Genomic DNA, 20,255 nt, shown 5'->3' on the forward strand with positions numbered 1-20,255 from the left:
TACATATGTTTGTACATACAGTGTTGTGAAAATAAATCAACATAAATATGGGTTGTATTTACAATGGTGTCTGTTCTTCACTGGTTGCCATTTTCTTGTGACAACAGGTCACAAATCTTGCTGCTGTGATGGCGCACTGTGGTATTTCACCCTGTAGATATGGGAGTTTATCAAAATTGGGTTTGTTTTCAAATTCTTTGTCGATCTGTTTAATCTGAAGGAAATATGTGTCTCTAATATGGTCATACATTTGGCAGGAGGTTAGGAAGTGCAGCTCAGTTTCCACCTCATTTTGTGGGCAGTGTGCACATAGCCTGTCTTCTCTTGAGAGTCAGGTCTGCCTACGACAGCCTTTCTCAATAGCAAGGCTATGCTCACTGAGTCTGTACATAGTCAAAGCTTTCCTTAAGTGTGGGTCAGTCACAGTGGTCAGGTATTCTGCCACTGTGTACTCTTTGTATCACGTTTCAGGTAAGACCCAAGTGCAGACTGTGTTGAAGTAACAATGTTTATTACAACAACAGGGGCAGGCAAATTACAGATCAAGGCAGGCAGGGGTAGGTGATCCAGAGTAGGAGCAAAGGCACCAGACGGCAGGCAGGCTCAGGGGCAGGCAGAGTGGTCAGGCAGGCTCAGAGTCAGGACAGGCAATGGTCCTGTGTGGTCCCGTGTGGCTCAGTTGGTAGAGCATGGTGTTTGCAACGCCAGGGTTGTGGGTTCGATTCCCACGGGGGACCAGTACGGAAGAAAAAAAATGTATGAAATGTATGCAGTCGCTCTGGATAAAATGATTAAAATGTAAAAATATAAAAAATGTCAAAACCAGGAGTGCGAGAAAAGAGAGACTGGGGAAAAGCAGGAGCTGCGAAAAAAAACGCTGGTTGACTTGACAAACTGGCAACAGACAAACAGAGAACACGGGTATAAGTACCCAGGGGATAATGGGGAAGATGGGTGACACCTGAAAGGGTTGGAGACAAGCACAAGGACAGTTGAAACAGATCAGTGTGTGACATTCTGTTAAGGGCAAAATAGTATTCTAGTTTTTTTTGTTAAATCTTTCCAATATGTCAAGTTATTTACGTTTTTTACTCATGATTTGGTTGGGTCTAATTGTGTTGCTGTCCTGGGGCTCTGTGGGGTCGCTATCGCTCTATTGCTTTATCTCTCTGCGTAAAAATGTTAGCGACCATGATTGATATCAAACGTGAGTTCGTTTCAGGGGTGTAGTTTGATGTGGTTGTCTCTTGTGTGTGTTCACAGGTGGGAAGAGTTAGCCAAATGATTTAGCCAATTGGCTTCAGCTGTCTGGTTTGCGACCGTGACAAAATTGGTTTGACTTTGGATAGCCTATCTCCGGGACTAGTTAGTGACCGTCAATAAATTACAAATTGAAAATGAGACAATATTTGCTTTCAGTATTTGTAAATGAATTTATACAATGTATAGTTGGTTTGAGGTTTTTAAGTCATTTAAATTTGGAGCTATTAGAAGTTTAACATAATGTCCCATGTACATTGTGTAATTTACAGGTGGTCCCTAACTAGCCCCAGAGGGATATCCAAAGTCAACCTAAATTTACTACAGGCGTTACGATCCGGTCACCTGGAGCTGCACTCCGAATTGATGACTACTTGTGTGCTGCCAGCTGTGGACATGTAGGCAGGATTGAAATAAACATTAATTTACGTTGTGATGGAGTCACGACCACAAGACAAGACTGACTTTATGACCAAACTTATCCTATTTACACTTTGTAGTCCCTTTTTTGACAGTAGAATAAATGTTTCTGACTCATATCGATACCACGTAGGTTGTTTTCTAAATGAGAAGTGTTTTTTTTTGGGGGGGGGGCTCTATAATCAGTTTGGGACTGGGTTTTTCTGGCTATAGTAAACATTAGTGATAGCTTGGCTCTAGTCTGGGTGTCCCACAAAACAACTGAAATGTCAAGTTAGTTTAACGTTTGGATTGAACTTCAAAGTCCCCCTCTCCTGCCATGTAAGAGGTTCTAGACACACCGTGAGAAACAGCCTTCGAATGGCGGCATGTCTGTGATCTGAATAGCAGGTGTGTGTGTGTGTGTGTGTGTGTGTGTGTGTGTGTGTGTGTGTGTGTGTGTGTGTGTGTGTGTGTGTGTGTGTGTGTGTATGTGTGTGTGTGTGTGTATGTGTGTGTGTAGGTGTGTGTAGGTGTGTGTGTGTGTAAATGTGTGTGCCTAAAAACTAGATGTCTAAATTGCTATTTGAATGACAGAGTGTCTGTGTGACAGTCCAGTGTTTTCATCAGTGATGATGATGATGATGTACTTCAGAGAGCACTGGTGAAGGATGCGGCCTACGGTTTAGTACCAAGAGACGAGTTGCCATGGCAATTGATAATAGTTATGGTGAATGAGAGTGATAATCTAAATTGTTGTCATTCGTTTTACCAGCCAGGAAGATGTTCAATAACGCTTTACTATTAGAGGAGGTAAATGAGTTGAACAATAACGCTTTACTATTGGAGGAGGTAAATGAGTTGAACAATAACGCTTTACTATTGGAGGAGGTAAATGAGTTGAACGATAACGCTTTACTATTGGAGGAGGTAAATGAGTTGAACGATAACGCTTTACTATTGGAGGAGGTAAATGAGTTGAAAGATAACGCTTTACTATTAGAGGAGGTAAATGAGTTGAACGATAACGCTTTACTATTGGAGGAGGTAAATGAATTGAAAGATAACGCTTTACTATTAGAGGAGGTAAATGAGTTGAACAATAACGCTTTACTATTGGAGGAGGTAAATGAGTTGAACAATAACGCTTTACTATTGGAGGAGGTAAATGAGTTGAACAATAACGCTTTACTATTAGAGGAGGTAAATGAGTTGAACAATAACGCTTTACTATTAGAGAAGGTAAATGAGTTGAACGATAACGCTTTACTATTGGAGGAGGTAAATGAGTTGAACAATAACGCTTTACTATTGGAGGAGGTAAATGAGTTGAACGATAACGCTTTACTATTGGAGGAGGTAAATGAGTTGAAAGATAACGCTTTACTATTAGAGGAGGTAAATGAGTTGAAAGATAACGCTTTACTATTGGAGGAGGTAAATGAGTTGAACAATAACGCTTTACTATTAGAGGAGGTAAATGAGTTGAACAATAACGCTTTACTATTGGAGGAGGTAAATGAGTTGAACAATAATGCTTTACTATTGGAGGAGGTAAATGAGTTGAACGATAACGCTTTACTATTAGAGGAGGTAAATGAGTTGAACAATAACGCTTTACTATTAGAGGAGGTAAATGAGTTGAACAATAACGCTTTACTATTGGAGGAGGTAAATGAGTTGAACAATAACGCTTTACTATTGGAGGAGGTAAATGAGTTGAACGATAACGCTTTTACTATTAGAGGAGGTAAATGAGTTGAACAATAACGCTTTACTATTAGAGGAGGTAAATGAGTTGAACGATAACGCTTTACTATTAGAGGAGGTAAATGAGTTGAACAATAACGCTTTACTATTGGAGGAGGTAAATGAGTTGAACAATAACGCTTTACTATTGGAGGAGGTAAATGAGTTGAACGATAACGCTTTACTATTAGAGGAGGTAAATGAGTTGAACAATAACGCTTTACTATTAGAGGAGGTAAATGAGTTGAACGATAACGCTTTACTATTAGAGGAGGTAAATGAGTTGAACAATAACGCTTTACTATTGGAGGAGGTAAATGAGTTGAACAATAACGCTTTACTATTAGAGGAGGTAAATGAGTTGAACAATAACGCTTTACTATTGGAGGAGGTAAATGAGTTGAAAGATAACGCTTTACTATTGGAGGAGGTAAATGAGTTGAACAATAACGCTTTACTATTGGAGGAGGTAAATGAGTTGAACAATAACGCTTTACTATTGGAGGAGGTAAATGAGTTGAACAATAACGCTTTACTATTGGAGGAGGTAAATGAGTTGAACGATAACGCTTTACTATTGGAGGAGGTAAATGAGTTGAACAATAACGCTTTACTATTGGAGGAGGTAAATGAGTTGAAAGATAACGCTTTACTATTGGAGGAGGTAAATGAGTTGAACGATAACGCTTTACTATTGGAGGAGGTAAATGAGTTGAACGATAACGCTTTACTATTGGAGGAGGTAAATGAGTTGAACGATAACGCTTTACTATTGGAGGAGGTAAATGAGTTGAACGATAACGCTTTACTATTGGAGGAGGTAAATGAGTTGAACGATAATGATGAAGTGCCTAATAAACCTCTAGTCAGTATGACTGTAAACAGTAGTATGACAGTGTGACTGCTGCCTCGTACCCCACACAGAATCAGAGTGCTGCTGTTGCTGTTTAATAGCTTTGAAAACACACCACTCTTTCCCCCGTTTACCACACCACTCTTTCCCCCGTTTACCACACCACTCTTTCCCCCGTTTACCACACCACTCTTTCCCCCGTTTACCACACCACTCTTTCCCCCGTTTACCACACCACTGTTTTCCCCATTTACCCCACCACTCTTTCCCCCGTTTACCACACCACTCTTTCCCCCGTTTACCACACCACTCTTTCCCCCATTTACCACACCACTCTTTCCCCCGTTTACCACACCACTCTTTCCCCCGTTTACCACACCACTCTTTCCCCTGTTTACCACACCACTCTTTCCCCCATTTACCACACCACTCTTTCCCCCGTTTACCACACCATTCTTTCCCCCGTTTACCACACCACTCTTTCCCCCGTTTACCACACCACTCTTTCTCCCGTTTACCACACCACTCTTTCCCCCGTTTACCACACCACTCTTTCTCCCGTTTACCACACCACTCTTTCCCCCGTTTACCACACTACTCTTTCCCCCGTTTGCCACACCACCAGTTACTTCAGCTCAGCACAGCTGCTATCAGCAGGTTTTATTTTCTGCAGTCTGTTTGTCATTAAACATTGTCTGTCTGTCTGTCTGTCTGTCTGTCTGTCTGTCTGTCTGTCTGTCTGTCTGTCTGTCTGTCTGTCTGTCTGTCTGTCTGTCTGTCTGTCTGTCTGTCTGTCTGTCTGTCTGTCTGTCTGTCTGTCTGTCTGTCTGTCTGTCTGTCTGTCTGTCTGTCTGTCTGTCTGTCTGTCTGTCTGTCTGACTGTTTGCACACAACCCATCACGTTCATGTTTGAATGTACAGTATACATAGTCTGACAGAAAGTCTGCTTCTCGTCACTGCCAGTATAGCAGCACAGCCCCCTGACACTGTGTTATTGTTAGTAAATGTCTCTACTGTTGCTCATGTACAGATGTTAAAGACTTCCTAGACTACATCACCATTATCGTCAGCTAGACGTAAAAACACATCACCACTGGACCGTGTGACTGTCAGCTTCTAACCATAACATAACATTTCTCTCTGTCTCTGTCTCTCTCTCTCTGTCTCTCTCTCTCTCTCTCTCTCTCCCTGTCTCTCTCTCTCTCTCTCTCTCTCTCTCTCTCTCTCTCTGTGTGTCTCTCTCCCTCTGTCTCTCTCTCTCTATGTGTCTCTCTGTGTCTCTCTCGCTCTCTCTCTCTCTCAATTCAATTTAAGGGGTTTTATTGGCATGGGAAACATATGTTAACATTTCCAAAGCAAGTGAAATAGATAATAAACAAAAGTGAAATAAACAATTAAAATGAACAGTAAACGTTACACTCACAGAAGTTACAAAAGATAAGACATTTCAAATGTCATATTATGTATATATACAGTGTTGTAATGATGTACAAATGGTTAAAGTACAAAAGGGAAAATAAATAAACATAAACATGTGTTGTATTTACAATGGTGTTTGTTCTTCACTGGTTGACCTTTTCTTGTGGCAACAGGTCACACATCTTGTTGCTGTGATGTCACACTGTGGTATTTCACCCAGTAGATAAGGGAGTTTATCAACATTGGGTTTGTTCTCTCTCTTTCTCTCTCTCTCTCTCTCTCTCTCCCTCCTCCCACCATTTCTTCATGGCATATCTTTCAGTATGGAAGGTAGATGTGACGTGGACTTTTTTTCTCTCTCAGGCAGCATGTTCAGAGTCGGTCACATTTACTGACATATTATATACTGTATGCCTTAGTATGGTGGCTGTACGGGGCCAAGTAGCTTGACTGGTACAAGAAGAACTGACTCAGCCAAGGACAATTAGTGGTAATACATTCAAGGGTGATAAGTTTACTCGTTTTATAAATACATGTTGGTTTGTTTAAATCCTGCATGGACGTTTCCTAGAGAGATACATGTTGTTAGATGTTAACTGTAGCTCTGCCCCTTCAGAAGCAAGCTTCCTATAGTCCCTCATTATCTATTATTACGCCTCTGTAGGAGGAAGGAAGAAGAAACCCAACGGACACTCTGTTTTCAGTCTGAGGGAGAGAGACAAGAAAAGAGAGAGAGAGGGATCCCACTATGCTTTGTGCTAACAGTTGGAGAGAAGAGGAGAGGAATCCCACAGATCTATGCCATGTGCTGACAGTAGCACAGAAAGAGAGAGAGAGGGATCCCACAGATCTATGCTATGTGCTGACAGTAGCACAGAAAGAGAGAGAGAGGGATCCCACAGATCTATGCTATGTGCTGACAGTAGCACAGAAAGAGAGAGAGAGGGATCCCACAGATCTATGCTATGTGCTGACAGTAGCACAGAAAGAGAGAGAGAGGGATCCCACAGATCTATGCTATGTGCTGACAGTAGCACAGAAAGAGAGAGAGAGGGATCCCACAGATCTATGCTATGTGCTGACAGTAGCACAGAAAGAGAGAGAGAGAGGGATCCCACAGATCTATGCTATGTGCTGACAGTAGCACAGAAAGAGAGAGAGAGAGAGGGATCCCACAGATCTATGCTATGTGCTGACAGTAGCACAGAAAGAGAGAGAGAGGGATCCCACAGATCTATGCTATGTGCTGACAGTAGCACAGAAAGAGAGAGAGAGGGATCCCACAGATCTATGCTATGTGCTGACAGTAGCACAGAAAGAGAGAGAGAGGGATCCCACAGATCTATGCTATGTGCTGACAGTAGCACAGAAAGAGAGAGAGAGAGGGATCCCACAGATCTATGCTATGTGCTGACAGTAGCACAGAAAGAGAGAGAGAGGGATCCCACAGATCTATGCTATGTGCTGACAGTAGCACAGAAAGAGAGATAAACACTGAGAGAGACAGAGATAGAGCTATCTCTTACAGGCATGTCCTGTGCAGACAGTTGCTAAGAAAGAGCGTGAGAATGTGTGTGAGAGAGAGAGAGAGAGAGAGAGAGAGAGAGAGAGAGAGAGAGAGAGAGAGAGAGAGGCTGTCTATCTGACTATGATATAGAGTGTTGGTCTATTACTATTTATAGATTCTTAACTAACAGGAATCAGACATTTACCCCTAGCCCCTAGCCCGATGAGAACCACAACAGCTGCCTGTCAGATTAGAGCTGAAGTTTAGTCCTTGTGATAAAACGGGAAGTCTGAAGGGCTGATGGCTAGATCTGGACCAAACGAACACTCTTCACCACCAGGTGTCCACTGTTGACAGACTAGAGCCTGGACACGAGCACAATAAACAGGTTACGTTGTCTACTGTCTGGATGGAACCTTCTGTTTTTTCTTTTCTGGTTTGTATTTAGACTGAGGCTGGTCATTTGTCAAGTTGTGGTCCAGACAAGAGTTTCCAGTCTGGCTGTTCATGGGTATGGTTGGTTTAAAAAAAATGTCATCTTTATTTCACTAGGCAAGTCAGTTAATTAAGAACAAATTCTTATTTACAGTGATGGCCTACCGGGGAACAGTGGGTTGACGGCTTTGTTCAGGGGCAGAATGACAGATTTTTTTTTACCTTGTCAGCTCTGAGATCCGATCCAGCAACCTTTCGGTTACTGGCCCAATGCTCTAAACCCTACCCTACCACACCATACCACACCACACCACACTGTACCACACCACACTATACCACACTGTACCACACCATACCACACTGTACCATACCACACTATACCACACCGTACCACACTGTACAACACCACAATATACCATACAACACCACCCCACACCACACCACACTATACCACACCACACCACACTATACCACACAACCATACCACACCACACCACACCACACTAATCCATACCATACCATACACACCACACCACACCACACCATACCACACCATACCACACCACACCAAACCACACTAATCCATACCATACCACACCATACCACATGACACCAAACCACAACACACCACACTATACCATACCACACCACACTATTCCACACTATACCACACTATACCATAACACACTATACCATTCCACACCACACTATACGATACCACACCATACCACACTATACCATACCACACTATACCATACTACACCACACTATACCATACTACACTATACCATACCAAACTATACCACAAAACACCACACTATACCACACCACAATATACAATACCACACCACACTATACCATACCACACTATACCATACCACACCATACCATACCGCACTATACCATAAAACACCAGACTATACCATACCACACCACACTATACCATACCACACCACACTATACAATACCACACCACACTATACCATACCACACTATACCACACTATACCATACCACAACACACTATACCATACCACACCACACTATACCACACTCTACCACACCATACCATACTATACCACACCACACTATACCACACCACACCACACTATACCATACCACACTATACCACACCACACCATACCATACTATACCATACCACACCACACTATACCATACCACACTATACCACAACATATCATACCACACCACACTATACCATACCATACCACACTTTACAACACTATACCATACCATACCATACCACACCACACCATACCACACTATACCACACTATACTACACCACACCACACTATACCACACTATACCAAACCACATCACACCATACCACACTAATCCATACCATACCACACCATACCACACCACACCATACAACACCACACCACACTATACCACACCATACCACACCACACCACACCATACCATACCACACCACACCATACCACACCTTACCACACTAATCCATACCACACCCCACCACACCACACTATACCACACCACACTACATCACAAGATACCACACTATACCACACTATACCACAGCACACCATACTATACCACACCATACCATACTATACCATACCACACTATACCACACTATACCATACCACAACACACTATACCATACCACACCACACTATACCACACTATACCACACCATACCATACTATACCACACCACACTATACCACACCACACTATACCATACCACACTATACCACACCACACCATACCATACTATACCATACCACACCACACTATACCATACCACACTATACCACACTATACCATACCACACTATACCATACTATACCATACCACACTATACCATACCATACCACACTATACCATACCATTCCACACCACACTATACCATACCACACTATACCATACCACACTATACCACACCACACTATACCATACCACACTATACCACACTATACCATACCACACTATACCGTACCACACTATACCATACCATACCATACCATACCATACCACACTATACCATACCACACTATACCATACCATACCACACTTTACAACACTATACCATACCATACCAATCCACACTATACCATACCACACTCTACCACACCACACCATACCATACTATACATACAGCACAGAAAAAATGTATGAAATTGTATGAAATGTATGCATTCACTACTGTAAGTCGCTCTGGATAAGAGCATCTGCTAAATGACTAAAATGTAAAAAAATTTATACCATACCACACCACACTATACCATACCACACTATACCACAACATACCATACCACACCACACTATACCGTACCATACCACACTTTACAACACTATACCATACCATACCATACCATACCACACTATACCGTACCACACTATACCATACCACACTATACCATACCACACTATACCACACTATACCATACCACACTATACCACACTATACCATACCACACCACACTATACCATACCATACCACACCAAACCACACTATACAATACCACACTATACCATACCACACTATACCATACCACACTATACCACACTATACCATACCACACTATACCGTACCACACTATACCATACCATACCATACCATACCACACTATACCATACCACACTATACCATACCATACCACACTATACCATACCATTCCACACCACACCATACCACACTATACCATACCACACTATACCATACCACACCACACCACACTATACCATAACATACCATACCACACTATACCAAACCATACCACACCACACCACACTACACCACACTATACCACACCACACCATACCACACTATACCACACCACACTATACCACACTATACCACACCATACCATACCATACCACGCTATACCATACCACACTATACCATACCATACCATACCATACCACACTATACCATACCATACCACACCACACCACACACTACCGCACCACACCACACTATACCACACCACACCAAACCACACTATACCACACCACACTATACCACACTATACCACACCACACCATACTACACCACACCACACCATACCACACCATACCACACTATTCCACACCACACCATACCACACTATACCATACCACGCTACACCATACCATACCATACCACACTATACCACACCATACCACACCACACCACACTATACCACACCACACCATACCACACCACACCACACTATACCACACCACACCACACTATACCACACCACACCACACCACACTATACCACACCATACCACACCACACTATACTATACCACACTATGCCACACCATACCACACTACACCATACCATACCACACCATACCACACCACACTATACCACACCACACCATACCACACCACACCACACTATACTACACTATACCATACCATACCATACCACACTATACCATACCACACTATACCACACCACACCACACCATACCACACCACAATATACCATACCATACCACACTATACCACACCACACCATACCACACCACACTATACCATACCACACTATACCATACCATACCACACCATACCATGCCACACTATACCACACCATACCACACCACACTCTACTATACCACACTCTACTATACCACACTATACCATACCACACTATACCACACCACACTATACTATACCACACCATGCCACACTATACCACACTATTCCATACCATACCACACCACACTATACCACACTATACCATACCACACTATACCACACCACACTATACCATACCATACCACACTATACCATACCACACTATACTATACCATACCATACCACACTATTCCATACCACACTATACCACACTATACTATACCACACCAAACAGCCAACAAGTATGTTTATGTTTGTGTGTGTAGGTTGTTAATCCACTTGTCTCCCTCCTGTTCTGTCCAGGTCCTCCCTGACAGAGGCTGAGCAGACTGAGGAGAGGAGTAAGCCTCCTTCTGTCACCTCCTCCTCCCCACCTCCTCCCCGTGTCACCTCCTCCCCACCTCCTCCCCGTGTCACCTCCTCCCCACCTCCTCCCCCTGTCACCTCCTCTCCACCTCCTCCCGGTGTCACCTCCTCCCCTCCTCCTCCCCCTGTCACCTCCTCCCCACCTCCTCCCCCTGTCACCTCCTCCTCTCCTCCTCCCACATCTCCTGGACAAGTATTCCAGTACCCTCCTGCCCTCCCTACCTACCTTCAGGAAGACTTTCCCACCCCTCCTACCATTCCTCAAGAGAGGCTGCCCCCAGAGGTCCAGTCGACTGAGCCCAACAGACCACCTCCTGCATCCCCCCAGGCTCCAGCAGAAGCCCCAGCAGCTCCGGCTTCTTCCCCACCTGAAGCCCTTGCAGCAGCCCCGGTTTTCCCGCCTCTACCTGTACCTCCACCCTCTGAGAGTCGGGACACCACATTCACCACCACTACATTCTCTGAACCCCCGACAGAAGCCTCAGCAGAACCCCCAGCCTCCCTACCTCAACCTCCACCCCGTGAAGAGGACACTATCTCCACCCCTGCACCCTTTGACCCTACACCCAGGTATGGTTCCCTCTATGTTGCTATATTGGACCAGTGTCATATACACCTATAGTACCAGTCAAAAGTTCACCTACTTGCACACCTACTTATTCAAGGGTTTTTCTTTATTTTTTACTATTTTCTACATTGTAGAATTTTAGTGAAGACATCAAAACTATGAAATAACACATATGGAATCATGTAGTAACCATAAAAGTGTTAAACAAATCAAAATATATTTTATATTTTGAGATTCTTCAAAGTAGCCACCCTTTGCCTTGATGACAGCTTTGCACACTTGAATTACAGAGACCAGCTTCAAGTACCAGTCCCATCTTAACCTGTTGGGGTGTAGGGGGCAGTATTTTCACAGCCGGATGAAAAAACGTACCCAAATTAAACTGGTTACTACTCTTGCCCAGAAACTAGAATATGCATATTATTAGTAGATTTGGATAGAAAACACTCTGAAGTTTATAAAACTGTTTGACTGGTGTCTGTGAGTATAACAGAACTCATATGGCAGGCAAAAACCTGAGAAAAATCCAACCAGGAAGTGGAAAGTCTGAGAACTGTAGTTCTTCTTTTGATTCTCTATTAAAACTACAGTTTCTGTGGGTCACGTTGCACTTCCTAAGGCTTCCATTGGCTGTCAACAGCCTTCAGAAAGTGGTTTGAGCATTCTCCTGTCACTGGGCAGAGTATAGGAACATAACATACATGTATTGTGTAACATAATGTCCTAGGAGTGTCATCTGATGAAGATCGTCAAAGGTTAGTGCTTCATTGAGCTGTGTTTTATTGACATATATGCTTGCTTGGAAAATGGCTGTGTGATTATTTTTGTCTATGTACTCTCCTAACATAATCTAATGTTTTGCTTTCACTGTAAAGCCTTTTTGAAATCGGACAATGTGGTTACATCAAGGAGAAGTGTATCTTTAAAATGGTGTAAAATAGTTTTATGTTTGAGAAAGTTGAATTATGACATTTTGTTGTTTTTGAATTTTCCGCCCTAATATTTCACTGGCTGTGTCCCGCAAGTGCCCATAGAAGTTAACCACTTCAGTAGAATAAGGCCAGCTTTACCTCTACTTCTAAGGCTGGTACTCAATTGTATAGTATTTTATTTATTTATTTTTTATTTAACATTTATGTGTTCTTAGAGAGCCCATTGTTCTCTCTAAGAACACATTTATTTCAATGCACAATTGAGTGCACTTGACAGTGATTATTTATGTATGGAAACTTTTCCATTTGAACATTCTGCTCCAGTCCTGCTAGGTTAGAATTTGACTCATTTGTTTGTCATTGAGTTGATTTCAGAGAGAGTGAAAGAGAGAGAGCGAGAGAGAAAGAGCTTGAGAGCGATAGAGAGAGAGCGAGAGAGAGAGAGAGAGAGAGAGAGAGTGAGAGAGCGAGAGAGTTGTGTGTGTGTTTGTTGTAGGCTTAGTGAGAGCTGTAGTGTGTGTGTGTGTGTGTGTGTGTGTGTGTGTGTGTGTGTGTGTGTGTGTGTGCTTCTATAACTATCCTCACAAGGATAGTAAAATAAGGAAAATTCTCCCTCGTGGGGACATTTCCCAGGTCCCCGTGAGGAAAAAGGCTATTTTAAGCTTAGGGGTTAGAATTAGGTTACGGTTACATTTAGGGTTAAGGTAATGGCTAGGGTAAGGTTTAAGGTTAGAGGTTAGGGACAATAGTATTTGGAATGGAAATACATTTTTAGCCCCCCACGTGGATACAAGTGTGTGTGTGTGTGTGTGTGTGTGTGTGTGTGTGTGTGTGTGTGTGTAGGTGTGTGTAGGTGTGTGTGTGTGTAAATGTGTGTGCCTAAAAACTAGATGTCTAAATTGCTATTGTGTGTGAGTTGACTTACATAATGCCTCGTAATCATGTTTTTCCATCATGCACTTTCATATTCCACCAGCAGAGGGCAGGTATGACCCAATGATGTCATATCAACACTGTCAGAGAATTCACAGCCTGTCTCTCTCTGCACCCTGCTGTCTGCGCTATGCAGTTAGGTGGTGCATAACGTAGAAACACAATCCATAGATTGTGTTTTCCCATTCAAATTGATGATGGCATCATGGGTGGACTGGCAGCCATTGCGAGTGTACCTATAGGAGCCAAACAGGAAGCAAAATCATTATATTTCTATGGTGCAGAGTGCATAGACAATCCCAGCTAAGACATACACTGTATATACAAAAGTATGTGGACACCTCTTCAAATATGTGGATTTGTCTATTTCAGCCACACCTGTTGCTGACAGGTGCATAAAATTGAGCACATAGCCATGCAATCTCCATAAACAAACATTAGCAGTCGAATGACCCATACTGAAGAGCTTAGTGACTTTCAACGTGGCACCGTCCTAGGATGCCACCTTTACAACAAGTCAGTTCATCACATTTCTGCCCTGTTAGAGCTTCCCCAGTCAACTGTAAGTGCTGTTATTGTGAAGTGGAAATGTCTAAGAGCAACAACGGCTCTTAGTGAAGTGGTAGGTCACACAAGCTCACAGAATGGAACCGCCGAGTGCTGAAGCGCATAGAGCATAAAAATCCTTCTCAGAAGAGTGGAGGCTGTTATATTAATGCCCATGATTTGGGAATGAGATGTTTGATGAGCAGGTGTCCGTATACTTTTGTTCATGTAGTTTACCTCATCAGTCCGTCTCATCCACTACTATATATTAAAGATGTACTAGGGTATGCATAAATCACTCCGCCATTTCCTGGTTGTTAAAATTCAGTTTCAGTTTATGTGCATAGAATCATTGTACTATTTAAACCGCTGTGAAATACACTGAACAAAAATATAAATGTAAAAACTTTTATGAGCTGAAATACATTTATAAATGTTTTACCCCATATACACAAAAAGCTTATTTCTTTCAAATGTTGTGCAAAAATTAGTTTTCATCCTTTTTAGTGAGCATTTCTCCTTTGCCAAGATCCATCCACCTGACAAGTGTGCCATATCAAGAGGCTGATTAATGATCATTACACAGGTGCACCTTGTGCTGAGGACAAAAAAGGCCACTAAAATGTGCAATTTTGTCACACAACACAATAACACAGATGTCTCAAGTTTTGAAGGAATGTGCAATTGGCAAGCTGACTGCAGGAATGTCCAGCAGAGCTCTATCCAGAGATTTGAATGTTCCTTTTTTAGAGAATTTGGTAGCACGTCCAACCGATCTCACAACCGCAGACCACATGTGAGTGAGTGGTTTGTTGATGTCAACGTTGTGAACAGAGTGCCCCATGGTGGTGGTTGGGATATGGTATGGGCAGGCATAATTGCATTTTATCTATGACAATTTTAACACACAAAAATACCTTTTTTTAAAATGTTTTATTTAACTAGGCAAGTCAGTTAAGAACCAATTCCTATTTACAATGACAAAAATACCATGTGACGGCCAATTTTCTTAAAGAATCTGTGACCATCAGATGCACATCTGTATTCACAGTCATGTGAAATCCATAGACCAAGGCCTAATGAATTGATTTCAATTGTCTGATTTCCTTTATATGTTACTCAGTAAATTCAGTGAAATTGTTGCATGTTGCGTTTATATTTTTGTTCAGTGTATATTTTGTGTTTCAGCTTTTTGAAGCTGTTGTACAAAACCACAAGTAAAAAGACACGAAAACAAAACTTAAGAAATGGAAGCATAGAAATAGAGCACATAGAACAGATCTACTGCGTCTTAGACTTGCTGTCAATGAGAATGACAGATCTATAACACACATTTCTATCTGAATTTTGTCAGGTCGCCAGAAAAAGTTATATATTGTGGCTTTCAATTATATACATTTTTTGCATATGTCACGTAGCATACTGTAAGACTACCTATTTGGCATTCATACATCTATGAAAACCCCATATAAATATATACCTAGCCCAGTGTTTTAGAGAAGAGTCTTACATCTTAGAGATTTGACAGAATATAGTTCTAGATGTTTTTTTTTAGTTGTATCCTGGGGGCATAGCTGAACGAACTTGGCATACATAAATTCATAATAACCCCCTTCTCCCAGTGAAAACAGTGCCCAGGGAATATAGTACTGCAGGCTAGTGAAGAGTGGTGCAGCGGCAGTAGCTATTATTTATGATGATGTGTAAATAGAATAGAAGCAGAGAGGGAAGCAGAGCCCAGAGGGTAGCAACAAGGAGCCCTGCTATTGGCTGTGGAAGAGAGGAGGAAGGAGTAGCCCTGCCATTGGCTGTGAAGGGGAGGATCATATCTATAATTATTGTAATTGAAGAGACACAGTGACTTGGGAGAGAAACACATATCAGTGACAGAGTCTAGGGAGATAAAGAGGTATGGCATGGTGACAGAGTCTAGGGAGATAAAGAGGTATGGCATGGTGACAGAGTCTAGGGATATAAAGAGGTATGGCATGGTGACAGAGTCTAGGGATATAAAGAGGTATGGCATGGTGACAGAGTCTAGGGATATAAAGAGGTATGGCATGGTGACAGAGTCTAGGGATATAAAGAGGTATGGCATGGTGACAGAGTCTAGGGAGATAAAGAGGTATGGCTGGGTAACAGAGTCTAAGGAGATAAAGATACAGGACACCCCCTGGACAGGACACTAGTCTATCTCCTGTTTCTGTAGTGAGACAGCTTGATGTACAGTATACCCCCCGGACAGGACACTAGTCTATCTCCTGTTTCTGTAGTGAGACAGCTTGATGTACAGGACACCCCCTGGACAGGACACTAGTCTATCTCCTGTTTCTGTAGTGAGACAGCTTGATGTACAGTACACCCCCTGGACAGGACACTAGTCTATCTCCTGTTTCTGTAGTGAGACAGCTTGATGTACAGTACACCCACTGGACAGGACGCTAGTCTGTTTCCTGTTTCTGTAGGGAGACAGCGTGATGTACAGGACACCCCCTGGACAGGACACTAGTCTATCTCCTGTTACTATAGTGAGACAGCTTGATGTACAGTACACCCCCTGGACAGGACACTAGTCTATCTCCTGTTTCTGTAGTGAGACAGCTTGATGTACAGTACACCCCCTGGACAGGACACTAGTCTACCTCCTGTTTCTGTAGTGAGACAGCTTGATGTACAGTACACCCCCTGGACAGGACACTAGTCCATCTCCTGTTTCTGTAGTGAGACAGCTTGATGTACCAGTACACTTCCCTGGACAGGACACTAGTCTACCACGGGGCCTTACCCCCAATCCATATCCGTAACGCTAAGTGCCAAGCAGAAACGCAGCAGTCCCATTTTAACAGTCTTTGGGATTGAACTCCCAACCCTTCCGATCTCAGGGCAGTCACCACAAGACCACTGAGTAGGGCTAAGGTTAATCTTAGTCAAAGGGTTAACTGTAGTTGTTGGAAGGTATATAAACTCTGAGAACAACAGAGTACGAGCGAGACTAAATAATGCTTTGATTAAAACTACCACTCGGGTGATGAGAGAAATATTTAGATGAATGTTTTGTGAAAATCACGTGTCGGACGGTTTACTACAATATACTGAACAATACAGTAAGAGGCTAAATAAAATAAAAAATGTAATTCTAAGTTGAACATTGTGTACACATAGTCCCAGGATAGCAACCCAGTTAGAGGGTCTTATGGGATATAAACAGGGAGAAGAAGCAGGTTCTTGGCTCCTTCAGACACAGACTGCCAGAGACAAGGGTGAACAGAAGGGTTTTATGCCCATCAGCCCTTTGGAGAGATGAATAGACGGCTGAAATGAGCTGCAGCTATCTCTCCTTTTAGTTCTCTTACTGTTGGTAGACTGAGAGGATTTAGTGAGGAAATTCAGATTTTTCTCAACTCTTTCTATCTAAGAAAAGGTTTTACTCCTCAGCGAGGGCAGATCTTATAGGACTGTATCTCCATGAAACCCATAGGCGGTCTTCCTCCAACCTGGCCATGGTTTAAATATGGCCTTTGAACCAACCCTCTTCATCTGCTGTTAACACATTTACATATAAAAAAAAAAAAAAAAAAATGTAACCTTTATTTAAACTAGGCAAGTCAGTTAAGAACAAATTCTTATTTACAATGACGGCCTACCCCGGCCAAACCCGGACGACACTGAGCCAATTACGCACCGCCCTACGGGACTCCCAATCACAACCGGATGTGATGCAGCCTAGATTTGAACCAGGGACTGTAGTGATGCCTCTTGCAGTGAGCTGCGGTGCCATAGACCGCTGCCCCACTCGGGAACATCTGGCGACCCACATTCATCATGCACACCAGGGTTATGAATCTTTCACAAAAAAAAAACTGCCAATGAAGTAACTTCCAGTGCCCTGCCTGACTTTCTCAGCTGCTGAGCGGGTAGCAGAAGTGCATGGGCTGATGTTGCTGCTACTTTTTGAGAGAATGTGTGTGTTGTGTAATTTGTGTGTGTGTGTGTGTCTGTGTGTGTGTGTGTGTGTGTGTGTGTGTGTGCGTGTGTGTGTGTGTGTGTGTGTGTGTGTCTGTGTGTGTGCGTGTGTGTGTGTGTGTGTGTGTGTGTGTGTGTGTGTGTGTGTGTGTGTGTGTGTGTGTGTGTGTGTTTGTGTCTGTGTGTGGTCCTCATTCAGCGTGAAGCATTTTAATCACAACACATAAGTGGTTCTCGTCAACCATTCCAACATTATATCTCGGTGTTTAAAAGTCTTTGATGAAGACCGCTAATGGCAACTGACCAGCACATTCACACACCTATCTTGATGCTTTACTATAGACTGCTTTGTGTCTATTGCTGTCTTTCTTCAGTAGCGTGTTTAGCTTCATTACTGTAAAAAGAGGGTCCTCTCCAGTTGAATGAGTTTCTAGTAGTGACGACTAGACTATTGGGATTTGGACAGTTGACTGACAGGCAACAATCCCATCAGGTTCACTGCTATTGAACGTCTGTGTGAATACTTAAGTGATCATTCCTGAGAAGCTGGTGTTTGTAGGATATATCGGCAAGGGTGTTGTATCGTATCGGGCCGGCAAACCAATATATCCTCCAAACGCTGGCTTCAAAGGCATTATCACTTTTATACAACGGGTTACCAACATACTCAAATAATGATTTACACATTTACATTCAAAATGTTGTATATATTTTATTTTATTTATTTATTTATTTTTTGTAGTTTTTTTTTTTATACCCCCTTTTTCTCCCCAATTTCCTGGTATCCAATCGGTAGTAGTTACAGAATTGTCTCATCGCTGCAACTCCCGTACGGACTCAGGAGAGGCGAAGGTCGAGAGCCATGCGTCCCCCGAAACACAACCCAACCAAGCCGCACTGCTTCTTGACACAATGCCCATCCAACCCGGAAGCCAGCCGCACCAATGTACCGGAGGAAACACCGTACACCTGGTGACCGTGTCAGCGTGCACTGCGCCCGGCCCGGGAGTCGCTGGTGCGCGATGGGACAAGAACATCCCTTCCGGGAAAACGCTTCCTAACCCGGACAACGCTGGGCGTGTGTGTGCCGCCCCATGGATCTCCCAGTCGCGGCCGACTGCGACAGAGCCTGGGCTCGAACCCAGAGTCTCTGGTGGCACAGCTAGCTTAGACCACTGCGCCACCCTCAAAATGTTATTTTGATGCATTTCTTTATACTATTTCATCCTTCCACAAGATGTAGTTCCGACACAAGTCTAGAGTTGGCTGGTCGTTCGTTCAAGCTGGCTGGTCGTTCGTTCAAGCTGGCTGGTCGTTCGGTTCAGTTGACAGAAACGCGGCCCAGTCGTTCAGTCTTTATGTTCTGTATCTATGGACGCGACCCAGTCGTTCAGTCTTTATGTTCTGTATCTATGGACGCGACCCAGTCGTTCAGTCTTTATGTTCTGTATCTATGGACGCGACCCAGTCGTTCAGTCTTTATGTTCTGTATCTATGGACGCGACCCAGTCATTCAGTCTTTTTGTTCTGTATCTATGGACGCGACCCAGTCGTTCAGTCTTTTTGTTCTGTATCTATGGACGCGACCCAGTCGTTCAGTCTTTATGTTCTGTATCTATGGACGCGACCCAGTCGTTCAGTCTTTATGTTCTGTATCTATGGACGCGACCCAGTCGTTCAGTCTTTATGTTCTGTATCTATAGACGCGA

General features: G+C 43.1%; 1 protein-coding gene across 1 annotated transcript in view; it reads left to right on the forward strand.

Moving 5' to 3' along the window:
- LOC115163111 (serine-rich adhesin for platelets) overlaps positions 1-20,255 on the forward strand; it is a 217,806-nt gene that overhangs the window by 107,946 nt on the left and 89,605 nt on the right. Inside the window, exon 9 of the mRNA XM_029714736.1 lies at positions 11,542-12,174. Within this exon, the coding sequence (XP_029570596.1) occupies positions 11,542-12,174 (633 nt within the window). The remainder of the gene's footprint in view (positions 1-11,541; positions 12,175-20,255) is intronic.

This window comes from Salmo trutta, chromosome 2 (genome assembly GCF_901001165.1).
Source record: "Salmo trutta chromosome 2, fSalTru1.1, whole genome shotgun sequence".
In the NCBI taxonomy this organism is placed as follows: Eukaryota; Metazoa; Chordata; class Actinopteri; order Salmoniformes; family Salmonidae; genus Salmo; species Salmo trutta.